At 45.1% G+C, this 12901-nt stretch overlaps 1 protein-coding gene across 4 annotated transcripts in view; it reads left to right on the forward strand.

Annotated features, from left to right (window-relative positions):
• Window positions 1-12901, forward strand: part of HIRA (histone cell cycle regulator) — a 90496-nt gene that overhangs the window by 35902 nt on the left and 41693 nt on the right. For all 4 annotated transcript variants that reach the window (XM_074321623.2, XM_074321621.2, XM_074321622.2 and 1 more), the window contains 6 exons: window positions 44-157; window positions 2656-2726; window positions 3389-3494; window positions 5467-5682; window positions 7067-7152; window positions 11499-11696. In XM_074321623.2, the coding sequence (XP_074177724.1) occupies window positions 44-157; window positions 2656-2726; window positions 3389-3494; window positions 5467-5682; window positions 7067-7152; window positions 11499-11696 (791 nt within the window). The remainder of the gene's footprint in view (window positions 1-43; window positions 158-2655; window positions 2727-3388; window positions 3495-5466; window positions 5683-7066; window positions 7153-11498; window positions 11697-12901) is intronic.

Here is a 12901-nt window from a genome sequence, read left to right on the forward strand (position 1 = left end):
TGATGCTTGATCAATTATTTTAGCATTTTTTATTTGACTTTAGAAATTCAACCCAAAAATCTTCAAAAAGAAGCAGAAGAATGGGAGTTCTGCGAAACCCAGCTGCCCCTATTGCTGCTGTGCTGTTGGCAGCAAGGATCGTTCTCTCTCTGTCTGGGTGAGCCCCCCCATCATGAGTTTTTGCTGCTCCTGCAGGGGGACAGGAGATGGGGCTGGTGAAGGAGGTGGTGCCTGGAGGCCTGGAAGAGGAGGGACCCCTGCTTTTGGTGTGACCAGTGTATGCTTTCACCCTGCACCTGCACCTGGGGTCAAGCCCTCCCATGACCATGGAAGGAAGCGCTGAAGACTGGGCCTGGACCCAGCCAGGAGAGGCCGCCCTGACCCCCAGCCAGAGCAGCTGGTGTCCAAACTCGGGTAGTCAGTGCCATAGCTGGCATGTTGTGTTTGCTTCATTTTTAAAACCCTGTATCGACGTATAACCTACATAAAGTGTGTTCACCTGAAGCATACAGCTCAGGGCATCGTCATTCCTGTTTACACGTGTAACCACTGCCCTAGAGTGCTCCCTGCCTCTGCCCATCCAAGAGCCCACTCCCCAAATCCCCCTCAGCCAAGGCAACCACTCTAACGATGCCTATCACATTGATGAGTTTTGCCTGTCCTTAAACTTCATATAAATGGAGTTGTGCAGTGTTTAACCTTTTTGTGTCTTACGTTGCTTTTACTTGGAATAATGTTGAGATTCGTTTATGTTTTATGTTTAACAGTAGTTTATTCCTTATTGTTAATTTTCCCATAAGCAGAGTGGATTTGAAGTTGTAGGTTTGAAGGTTATCCTCTGGCTCCATTTATTACTGTTATTATTATTATTTTTTTATTACATTTTATTGGTGTTAGAATGGTCAACAAAACCACAAAGGTTTCAAGCGTACAATTCTATAATACATCATCTGTATATTGCACTATGTGTTCACCACCCAGAGTCAGTTCTCCTTCCATAACCATATATTTGGCCCCTTTTACCATTCCCTCTTCCCCCTTACCTTCTGGTAACAACCTAACTGTTGTCTGTGTCTATGAGTTTTTGTGTTTTTGTCTTACAGTTTTATATCCCACGTATCATTGAAATCATATGGTTCTCGATTTTTTCTGTCTGATTTATTTTGCTTAGTATAATAATCTCAAGATCCATCCATGTTGTCGCAAATCGCACTATTTCATCTTTTCTTATGGCAAAGTAGTATTCCATTGTGTATATATATATATATATATATCATATCTTCTTTATCCAGTCATCTATCGAAGGACACTTGAGTTGTTTATTACTGTTATTTGTCACAGAGAAATAGATGCTGTGTACATCATGAATTTTTCATGGATCTCATGTACCATCCATTTCAGAACCTGAACCCTAGTGCCATCATAGGCAGTTCCAGGCATGTTCTTGGTCTCCTCCTGGCCTGGGGCTCCATTCATAGTACTTTGACCAAAACATCACTGATTGTGTGCTCATGTTTCTTAGAATGCTGAGGTCAGGTGCTCACACAAAGTCCAGATTGCTGAGGGGTCTGTAAATACACTTTTGGGAGGAGGCACAGGGCTGGTTTTTTGTTGTTGGTTTTTTCTTTTTTCTGAAAGTGGAATTAAGGTAGGGGCAAGATTCTTCTTGTAGATTCCAGGTAGCTCAAACTCCAGGCCTCTCCTGCCACCTAGGATGGCCACAGTAATTTCCTTCCCTGCAAGAGCAGTCCCAGCTTCCTGGAAGCTTCCATAGCACCTGGTGGGAGCCCAACAGAAGGGTGCTCCCACCCAGCCCAATGCCCTGTGACCCCAGGACCTGTGAGCAGGGAGGTCAGACACTAGTGTATGAGAGATGGATCTCGCTGTAACTGGGGGAACATGGAGATAGTGCAGGACCTAACATTAAAGAGACTCGATAATGAATATGCACATGGTAAATGTGATGCAGTCATCAATAACAGATGTTCACAGGATATTTAATGATATGCTCATTATGTCTCAAATGAAAGAGGAGGCACAACCGTGTGCCTTATTTTAAAGAATGAGATATTTGCACAAAATAACTCATCAAAGCCTTAGTACTGTTTGGATGGGGATTAGAGCAGTGTAAACTGTTTTTGTGTGTTTCTGGTGTATCCAGACTGTAGAATGAGCCTGTGTGACATCCTCATATGTAGCCAGTTACACTGAATCTTGCGTAAATGTGTACCAGAATGTATTGGTCCTAGAGAAGATGTGCGGGGTTCTCTTTGAGGCTGTTTTCCTGTCTTGGGAGCTACCTTTGCTGCCTCATCCCCTGCCCAGGCCTTGGTATACCATCCCCTGCATGTAGACCTTCTCTGCTCAGGTCATGGCCTTTCCAGAGTCCCCTTCTCCATTGTCTGTGTAAAGCCATCCTCCCTGCCAGACCACAATGAGCCCTTCAAGCAGGGACCACTCTAGTTTGCACACTTTTGACAGGCTTTACATTCCCCAATTTGGGATCTTGGTTGCTGTTTAAAGAGTTGAATATGCCCTTTATGTCAGCAAAATTTTGACCAAGTCTTGCTACTTGGATTGGTAGTATTAACTGAGCTGAGTGGACAGAGTGGTTTTCATTCTTTTCATTAACCTTTGCTGCTTCTTTCCTTCCAGCTCACGTGTCTGAAAAGGCCTTTGGTTGTCATCCATGAGCTGTTTGACAAATCCATCATGGATATTTCCTGGTAAGATGGATTCTTGTAACGATGCACAGGCTGCGGAAGCCACATGTTGGAATATGAGGCCCCATGGATGTGATTAGGGTCAGGTAGCCAGGGACCCCCCTGAGGTGTCGCTACCTGAGCAGACCCCCAGGGTGCTGTTTGCACATGATTCAGGAAAGGGCAGCTTGGTCCTGCTGTTGGGGGAGTGTCTGCTGCTGTGCTCCTTGCTCCTTTGGGATTTGTCCCTGGAAAATGTCTTCTCAGACAAACTGGTATTTGGGAAAAGAAGAGTTCTATGACTCTGTCATTTCCACTTCACTCTCTGTCATTTCATGAACCAGATTAGAATAGGTGTAGAGACACATTCTGTTTCTCGGCGACCTCATTTAGATGTATACTCCCTCACATTTTTAAAAAAGTGTTTTCAAAAATAACAAAAATGAAATTCTTACAAACCACATACATGGTAAAAGATACTTTGTACATGTGCTTAGAATTAAAGGGCATCAGAACCTTCTGGGCTGCAGTTGTTTCCCCCATCCCCCACCCCCACCAGGCCACAGAAGGGAACCAGGGGTTCCAGGCGTCTACCTAGAGCCCTGCCCTGCCATCCCCCCAGGCCCACAGGCATGGGTGAGTATCGTAGGGCTTGTTCCCAGGCTGCTGACGGCCGTCTCTTTCAGGACTCTGAATGGGCTGGGCATCCTGGTGTGCTCCATGGATGGCTCTGTGGCGTTCCTAGATTTCTCCCAGGATGAGCTCGGAGACCCCCTGAGCGAGGAGGAGAAGGTAGGACAACAACACCAGTGGCCTGTGTGCTGCATGTGCTCTGGAGCCATGGAAATGGCCATGATAGCTCTGAGAGGCCCCTTCAATTGGACCCTCTTCTTGTGACATCCACAGACACATTGTTTCTTAATGAATTATTGGGTGTTTTGTCTTCTATACATTGTAATCTTTGTCTTCTTTACAAAATAGATTAATTTAAAAATGAGTCTCTGTTCATGTCAGAAATCAGTGTGGAATTAAGAATAAAACAACTGTGGGCATCTCTTCCTGAGCTAATAATTAGCTACACACTGGGAGGTTTCACCCTGGTAGAAAGCGGCAGTGCTCCCAAGGGTCCCTGCTCACATCACTTTCCCCGTTGTCTTTCCTGGCACAGTTGCCACAGAGCAGCAACTTAATAACAATATTGGTCATTTCTCAGCACTTACTGTATGCCAGACTCTGGGCCGAGGGTCTGCATATATTACATTTAAATTACACAAAACCCCTTAAGGCAGGGCTTAGCTGTGTCATCAATGAGGTAACTAAGCCTCAGAAAATAGTATGGGCTTTTGCCAAGACCATACATGGCCGTTAGGAATAAGAACAGAAGCCTGACCCAGGAGACAGTGCGGCCTGTGTGCACGTCCTCAAGGGCTCCAGGAAAGGTTCTGCTCTACCTACTGTAGACAAAACCAGCATTTCTAACATTGTGCTTTACCAGCACTTAGTGGACTGTGTTCATGTTTCTGAAAGGAGCCCTATGAAAGCTCAGAGCAGGTGGGCAGCTCTCCCCTTAGTGATTCGATTGCTGTTGGAAGCTCCCTCTTAAGCTACTGTGTGGACCCCCTCACTATGATATAAATAAACCCCTCAGGACTGCCTTGTTTTTGGCACCTAGAACAGGGCCTGGCACCCTGGCAGTTTCTTTTCAATAAAAGGATGAATGCCTCAATGGCCTCAGGTCTTCTTTCCACCTTGTCGCTGTCATCAGGTCACCTGACATCACTGTGCACTCCCCTCCCCCTTGGACAGTCACAGTGGGAGCCCACACAGTAACTAGTCTAGCTTACCATTTTCAGATGAGAGGCAGGGACACTGTGTTTGAGGAGCACTAGGGAAACTGGCCAAACTGAATTCTGCGTTGATTCCAAGGGAGAGGGAACATGAGTCAAGGTGGCAAGGCCACACTCAGGCACAGCAGGCCCTTTAGGAGCGGGTACCCTGGCGCCGCTTCCCCCGCCCAGCATCCTCTGCTGTGAGGCTGATGTCCTGCTGACCTCCAGGTGGGTCATAGCACATCCTTACTCTGTTCCTCATCATGCCAGCCTGTCCAGTGTGCCCTCTTGGGGCCTGTCTGGCTTGTTGTGGCATGGGATTGATGAGACCTGGGCAGGTGGAAGGAGGGACCCTGCTCAGAAGGATCAGGACGTGTGGGAGACAGCGGGGGCAGAGAAGGCTTTCTCCAGGTCTGCTGCTGTGCCAAGCCTTTTCTTGTTCCCAGACACACTGTTGGCAGCCCCATGGCTACCTCCAACCACATGGGGCTGATGGCTATACACAAGAGTAGCAGACAGACTCTGGTTTCTGTGTCTGATTCCCAAAGAGCGGTTGGGGCCCTTGGAGTGATTTAGAGCTTGTGTTAGCAATTTGAGTGTCCTAACTTCAGTTCAACAAACGCTTGCCATTTGTTCTGCATCAGAAATGTAGGAGGTATTTTCTTGTTGGTTACTCATTCACTGTTGTCCCCAGCTATAGATGCACAGGAGGCTATAAACATCTAGGGAAGGTACAGCAGTGCTCCAGAGTCATCTCCCCAACAGGCCGAATAGGGTGGGAGGCAATGGAGAGCAGGCATGCGGCACTCTGGGACCCCTGCCAAGAGCCGTTCTGCTCTGAGCCAGGAGAGCCAACACACAGCTCACCCACTGGTGCGCAGTACTACCCCACGGCTGCTCACAGCTGGTTTGTTATACTTTTCTGTTTCCTCTAGAGCCGCATTCACCAATCCACCTATGGCAAGAGCTTGGCTATCATGACCGAGGCCCAGCTTTCCACAGCTGTCATCGAGAATCCTGAGATGCTCAAGTACCAGCGGAGGCAGCAACAGCAGCAGCTGGACCAGAAGAATGCCGCGGCCAGAGAAATGGGACCAGCTGCCTCAGTCGCTGGCGTTGTCAATGGGGAGAGTCTGGAAGACATCAGGAAGGTGAGGGCTCGGCCCAGTGGTGCTGAAAACATGGGTACATGCTCATGGACAGGGCACAGATCTGCGTGGTGGGTAAGTGGGTGTGTGGGACCCAGGGGTGAGCCAGCTTGGACCCATGTGGCCCAATACCCTCAGCTGCATGAAGTAGTAATGGGGCCTAAGGCACCTTTATCAAAGGCCTTTTTGCCCCAAGTGCTCTAGAGGAGGTCATCTCATAGGAACTAGGCGTTTTAGGGAATTCTGTAAACAACAGCAGGTTCTCGAATAACATCATTTCATTCAATGTCGTTTTTTTTTGTTACAACATTGATGAGAAAAAATAAAACAAAACCTGTTCCTGGCCGGAGCCACTGTCTGTATGGATTTTGCATATTCCCCCCATGTCTACGTGGGTTTTCTCTGAATACTCCAGTTTCCTCCTACATCCCAGAGATACGCACATTAGGTTTCCTGTCCAGGGTAGGTGGGTTCCGGTGGTTTCCTGCCTTGTACCCTGAGCTGCTAGGATAGGCTCCAGCCACCCATGACTCTGAACTGGAATAAATGGGTTGGAAAATAATCATCCTACTTGTTTTTTTTAATCTTTCTTAAATGTATGCGTGCCTCACCTGTATTTCAATGTTTAATATTAGAAGTATTTTGGGTCTTTATTTAGAAGTTTGGTGATGTTTCTGTGACCAGAAATATGCCATAGGAACTTAACTCTTGTTTATATCAATTAGCCTGTGGTAAAATTGGTTTCCTTATATGTTGTTCCATTTAAAGTTGCAGTTTCTAAGAGCCTATCAGTGCTATTAAGTGAGGACTTACTGTACTAAGAACACTGGGTTTCAGGCTCTACCCTTGGGTGACATCCGTGGGCTCCCCTTCTTCTTCCGGAAGTCCACATCTCGTGGGACTGCAACAGGCAGCAAATGGTGAGGTTACCTGGGGAGCTTAACCGGCTCCAGGAGGTTGTGCAGGGTGATGAACCTCCACAGCTGATTCAGACACAGTGTGTGACTGTGAGCTCTTGGCTATGAACCGTCAGTGGAAGAGAGTTTGCAAACCACCACTTAGAGACAAGAGTGTGGCTCGAGTTCCCTCGTTGAGCCCCATGGCTGCTCCCTGCCTTGGGACAGGCCTGCAGTACTGGGGATAGAGAGGAAAGTGCTGGAGCTGGTTCAGCAGGGAGCTTTCAGTCCTTTCTGCTTCATTGTGCAGGAAGTGGAGCGCACAGCCTGATCAAAACGTTTGTTCTTTGATTAGGTGGCTTAGTTTTGTTTGGCCAAAAGGGCTGTCGAATGGGAAGTTAGAATATATTTTCTTAGAAGCCTTATTTTTTTATATTTGGAGATAGTTGGCAGGAACTTTTCCATTCATTTGTGTCCTTCTACTTTGCCAGAATCTTTTGAAGAAACAAGTTGAGACTCGGACGGCAGACGGTCGGAGAAGAATCACGCCTCTCTGCATAGCACAGCTGGACACTGGGTACTCGTTCATTCACCGAGCTTTCTGTGGCCTTATCTGGGAGGTCTTCCTCTCGCCTTTCGCCAGTTAGCACTTTCATAATCAGGGTCTTCACAGGCTCCTGGGCCGATCTGACCCATAGAATCTGGAAGTGAGGGAGTTGAGCCCAGCTTCCCAGCAGCCTCAGAGTCTAGTGCTCCCACAGAGCCCTTACGCACACTTGACTCGTGCTGAAGGTGGGCTGGGAGGAGCCTGCGACAGGCCAGCAGGCGAGGGCGCCTTCTCAGGGCCAGCATGTCCACGCAGCCAGCCCTGCTTCATTGTTGGCCGGGCATTGGAAGACACCAGGGAGAGAAGTCGGACTGATGTTTTTGTTTCTTTTTTCCCTTTTATAGCCTTCTTTTTATGATTGTGAAAGGAATATATATACACCTTGTTGAAAATAATAGAAGCCCAAAAAAGGACATAAACATTACCCATAATCCAGTCTCTCAGATGTAATCACTGTTAACATTTTGGTATCTGTATCTCCAGTCTTTTTCCCCCTACTTGTTCCTGTATCTTGACTTTGCATCCATTTTAATAAATAGTCCTCTGAAGCATTGGCTTGCTGATTTTCCAGGTTCCCAGCCTGTGAATGTACCATGATTTACTTAACCAGCCCCTTAACTGTGAACTTGTAGTTTGTGTCCAGTGTTTTGTGATTGTAAATGAACCTCTGAGAACACCTGTAACTGTTCCCTCAGGTTACTTCCCAGAAGTGGACTTGCTGGGCGAAGACTGGGGCTCTGAGGCACATTTCCCTGACGGGGCAGAGGAGGGAAGTGGACTCAGCCACCATTTGCTGTTGTCTCACTGTCTGTAGTCAGGCTTGCTTTTGTAGGAGTCATTTTCCCCAGAACAATGTATGTTTATTCAAAGGACGATGAGGACCTGTGTGAACGAAATAGATTGCCACTGTCGAGGTAATTCATTCACTCTAGGTTTTATACTTTTTCAGCCGATCTGCTCAGGGCATCACACATAGCAGTCCTCTGCGCTTTGCAGTTGTTCATCCATGAGCTGTTCCACATCTTCCTAGACATCTCAAGAGACCTTCAGTCATCATATGCTCAGCTGCCTCCGCCTGTTAGGTATTCAGGTGCTGAGGCCCTGGAGGAGTGGAGCTAGAACCAGTTGCCTGACTTCTCCCAGAGAGTGGTTTTCCCTTGATTGAGCCTTTTAACAACCATTGTGAACCTATAGGGGGTAATGCCACCTGCCTATCTTTTATTAGGACCAAGTGAGACCAAGTGTGCGACTGTGCTTTGAACACTACTGGGCCTTTGGGAGTGAGGGTTGTGGAAGTGGTGGAGGCTGTGGTGTGGGGATGGTGGCAGTTTGTTTTGTAGATCCCTCCAGGCCTCACCTAGTGAGGTGGCAATGATAGTAGATGGCTTCCTGCCTGGCCTTGGCAGCTTTTTGCCATCGGGCACATATTTCTGGCACCAGAACTTGATTCTTTGGGTCTTAAAGGCTTTTTTGTGCCCCCATGATACCCATGTTAAAACAAGTAGCAATGGAATAGGTAATTATTAGCTTGGCTAATCAAGAAAGAAAAGAAAAGGCACAAATATTTAAAGTAGAAATAAGTGGGAAATAATCACAAATAAAGAATAAGTCAAAAGGATGAAAGACTTCTTTGCTGAACTCTGTGTAAATAAATTGGAAAGTGGATGATTTTTGAGGAAAATAAAATTACCAAAGTGAAGAAAATCCACACAGATGAATTATAGAAGAAATAGAGGACACTGTCAAAGAGTCAATCTGCCAAAAGCCATCAGACTAAGAAGGCTTCACGGGACATTCTAAAGACTTTTAAGGAACAGGTCATTCTAATACTATCGAAAATATTCTAGTGCATAGAATACGAAGGAAAGCTTACAAATCTTTTTTATTTTTTAATGAACACAATATTTATATCAAAATGTGACAGAGATAGAACATAATAAATTCCTGATCAATCTCATTTCTGAATGTCAATGCAGAATCCTAAATAAAATAGTAACAAACGGAACCTGACCGTGTGTTAAAATGCTAATGCACTATGACCAAGTAAAGTTCATTTCAGAAAAGCAACGGGATTCCAATTTTGGGAAACTCCTACATGTAATTTACACCTACATGTGAATAGAGCCAAAAAAAAATTTATATGATCATCTCTATAGCTACTTAAAAGGCATTTTTATTAAATTCAACTTCATTCTAATTTAAAATTCATTTAAATGGATTAGATGGATGCTTGATAAACTCTTATTTCAAATTAAATTAAACAACTAAACAAATGTCTACTCTTATGACTATAATTTAACATTGTTCTAGAGGCCTAGCTCATACAGTTAGTCAAAAGAAAGAATAAATTGGAAAGGAGGTGGTAAAATGTATTATTATTTAAAGATGATATGATCCAAAAGAGAATTGACTGGAAAAACTGCCATAGACAATAAAAGAAGACAATAAAGTGACTGGATACAACCAACATAATGAGCTCGAGTAGCACCAACTACTTTTAGAAGATATAAAGGAAGAAATCACTTTCACAAATGCAATACCCAGAATGTAACAAATTTAGAAGATCTTTATGAAGAAAAAAATTTAAACCCTACTGAGAGACCTAAAAGGAAACTCAAAGAAATTACAGGAAATGCGTACTGTTTATTAGCTAGGATGACTTAACATCATAAAGATGGCAGATCTCTCTCAACTTATAAGTGTAACATAAGCCAATATAAATAACCACAAAAGTTTTCACAATCAGACAAGCTGATTCTGAAGTTATATATAAAAATAAATAGGAATAGCTGAAATATTTCTGAAAAAGCAGATTCATCAGGGAAGATTAGCCCTACTAGAAATTAAAACTTACAAGCTCTAATAATTAAAACTGAGTTACTGACGTGAATATACAAAACATTGGGATATAATACAAAACCCAGAAATAGGCTCAAATGTTTATGAGAATTATAAAGAATGTTTTGCATCCATGATGAATCATTCAATAAATGGCAGTCAGGTCTACCTGATACTCTGGAAACAAAATTGGAGCCCTACCTCACAACTTAAAACAGATTGTTTTTTTTAAATGTGTAACTTTTTTGTTTAAAATTTTAGAAGTTTCCAGAGAAGAATATTTCATAATCTCAGAAGTAAAAATGTCTTTTCTATACATGACGCAAAGTTTAGACCACACAAAAATAACTATTTTTGGCAAAGAAAATTACACAATAAAGAGTCAAAACACAACATCCTAAGGAAGATATTTCCTTCTCATATAATGAATTCTTTTAATATGTAAATAGTCTTAAAATCAATAATAAAGACCAATAACCAAATAGAATAGTAAAGGATATGAACAAACATTTCACAGAAAAGGAAATCGATGTTTCTATATGAAAAAATATCAACTTTACATCAAAATAATTGCAAATTAAAACTAGTAAGGTATTTCTCATTTACCAGATTGTCAAGTATCAAAAAATTTGATGAAATTGTTGGTGTGAGGGTCGGTTAACAGACACATACACACATTGTAATTTAAACCTCTAAGGAGGGCACTGTAGAGCTATTTTTTCAAAAATCATCAATGAACATTTCATTTGCAATTCCACTTCTAGGAATTTATCCCATGTAATATGTGAAACATATAATGACAATTACAATACTGGGCATCTTTGAGCAGCTACTATGTTCTAAGTGTGCTACACTAACAACGTTAGTTCTGACTGCGTCCTCATGGAGAAGGTCCTATTGCTTTCTGTTCTGCAGACAGGAACCTGATGTACAGAGTGGTTGAAGTACCCAAGGCCCAGAGCTGTGCATGGCAGAGGAGTGACTGGTTTGGCCCAGGGCATTCAACTGTAACTGCAGTATCTTGCCTCCTGTTGCATCAGTGTCTATTACTGAAGAGGCTGGGAGACAGCCCAGCTTGGGTGTTTCTCCGCAGAGGCTGGTTAGATAAATTATGGTACATCCGTACAGCCCATAATGAAAGGGAGGCCCACTCTATGCTGCATTTCATTAGTTCTGAGACACATGTTTGCACATTTTAACACCTCTAAGATCACGTACATCTTATAACCAATGGCATCTGATAATTACATTTGGTAACAATTTCTTTCTTCGTGGTACATGACGTACCAGTTCACCTTAGATTCAATTAAGCATGGTGTATGCAGTGATTTTAGTTTTCTTTTTACTTTTCTGTAACTCCGCAAATTTTCTTCCATGGCAATACATTACTTTTGGACCCAGAAAACTTACGTAGAATGTATAGAGCATTTGATGTGGTATCCGATTTCTGAGGCTGACTTTGTTCTCCTTGACCACAGGGACTTCTCCACGGCGTTTTTTAACAGCATCCCGCTCTCAGGCTCCCTGGCGGGCAGCATGCTCTCCTCTCACAGCAGTCCGCAGCTACTGCCGCTGGACGCCAGCACCCCGAACTCCTTTGGCGCCTCGAAGCCCTCCTCAGAGCCCGTGGCAGCAGCCGGCACCCGGCCTGCGGGTGATTCTGTCAATAAGGACAGGTGAGTGGGCACCAAGGTTTGCTCCTGTCTCGGGAAAGTTCAGGTTTGGACACAGTTCCAGGGACGTTTCATGGACCCTTCAATAAAAAAAGAATGAAAACAAAAAAAGATACTGGATTTCAGACGAGGGCCTGCTTGGAAGGGAGGCTTTGTTCAGGTGAGTCTGGGACGTACAGGCCTGTGAGGACTTCACGTCCCGTGGGAAGATGCAGTCCCAGGTTTGGGCTACTCAGGGTAGGAACCAGCTAGAGACACGTCACCTGCCGCAGGGTGAGCCCCACCTTCCGGCAGGTCGACACTGGAGGTGGCTCAGGCCTCTATTGTCCTGTCAGGAGCATTGCCACACCAGTCATCTCAGACAGATGCTCGTGTGCTGGGCCATACACCCCCGTCACACCCTCAGAGTTACTTGCTCAGGGGGCTACATCTTTACCAACTATTACCTGGAAACCAAATTAGAAAGCAAAAAGAATCAGAGGAGCATGAATAAGAGCTGGAAGCCATTACTCAGCAAACATTTGCCCAGCAACTTCTCTGGGTTACACACTGTGCTAGGGCCCAGATGTCCGCAGGGGGTTGACTGGCGGTTCCTTGTCCCCAGGGAGGGTATAGGCCGGTCAGGGAAGAGGCAGACATGGGTACAGGGATAGCTCCTGGGGTCCCTGGGTAGAAATGGCTAGCCGTCCAAGCGAGGTTGGTGAGCAGTTCTCAGGAAGGCTTCTCAGAGGACGACTTACCCAGGGCCCATATAGGCCGCCAACCAGGGGAAGGGGCTGGGGACAGCAGCAAGAGCAGAACCCCAAGCCCCTGAAGAGTGGCAGTAAAGGGGGTGAATTCAGCTTCTGTGCTGAATCAGGTACCCTGTGCTTCTCTCTAGACTGGAGACACAGAAGGCTCTGGACTTGTTGCTTAGGAAGATCAGTCCAGCAGGCATTGGTGCCCAAATGTAGCTGCCACCCTAGCACACCACTCTTACTATTAGAGTGTTTCTGCATTGGCGGGGATGAGGTCTGGTGCTATTGCAGCCTTCTACTTCTCTGGGCTTTGGTGTCATGGCCGTGACAGCATGCACAAAGCATTAAGTGTCACGTGTCCTAGGGAAGTGCGAGGGTGGATGAGAAGAGCAGACGGAGCAGCTAGACCAGTTAAGAAGCAAAGCGTCTGGGGAGGGAGGACAGGATGCTCCAGAGCTGTGAAGTGTTTCA

Source organism: Rhinolophus sinicus, chromosome 9 (assembly GCF_057876585.1).
Source record: "Rhinolophus sinicus isolate RSI-liver-muscle chromosome 9, RSI-T2T, whole genome shotgun sequence".
NCBI classification, from domain to species: Eukaryota; Metazoa; Chordata; class Mammalia; order Chiroptera; family Rhinolophidae; genus Rhinolophus; species Rhinolophus sinicus.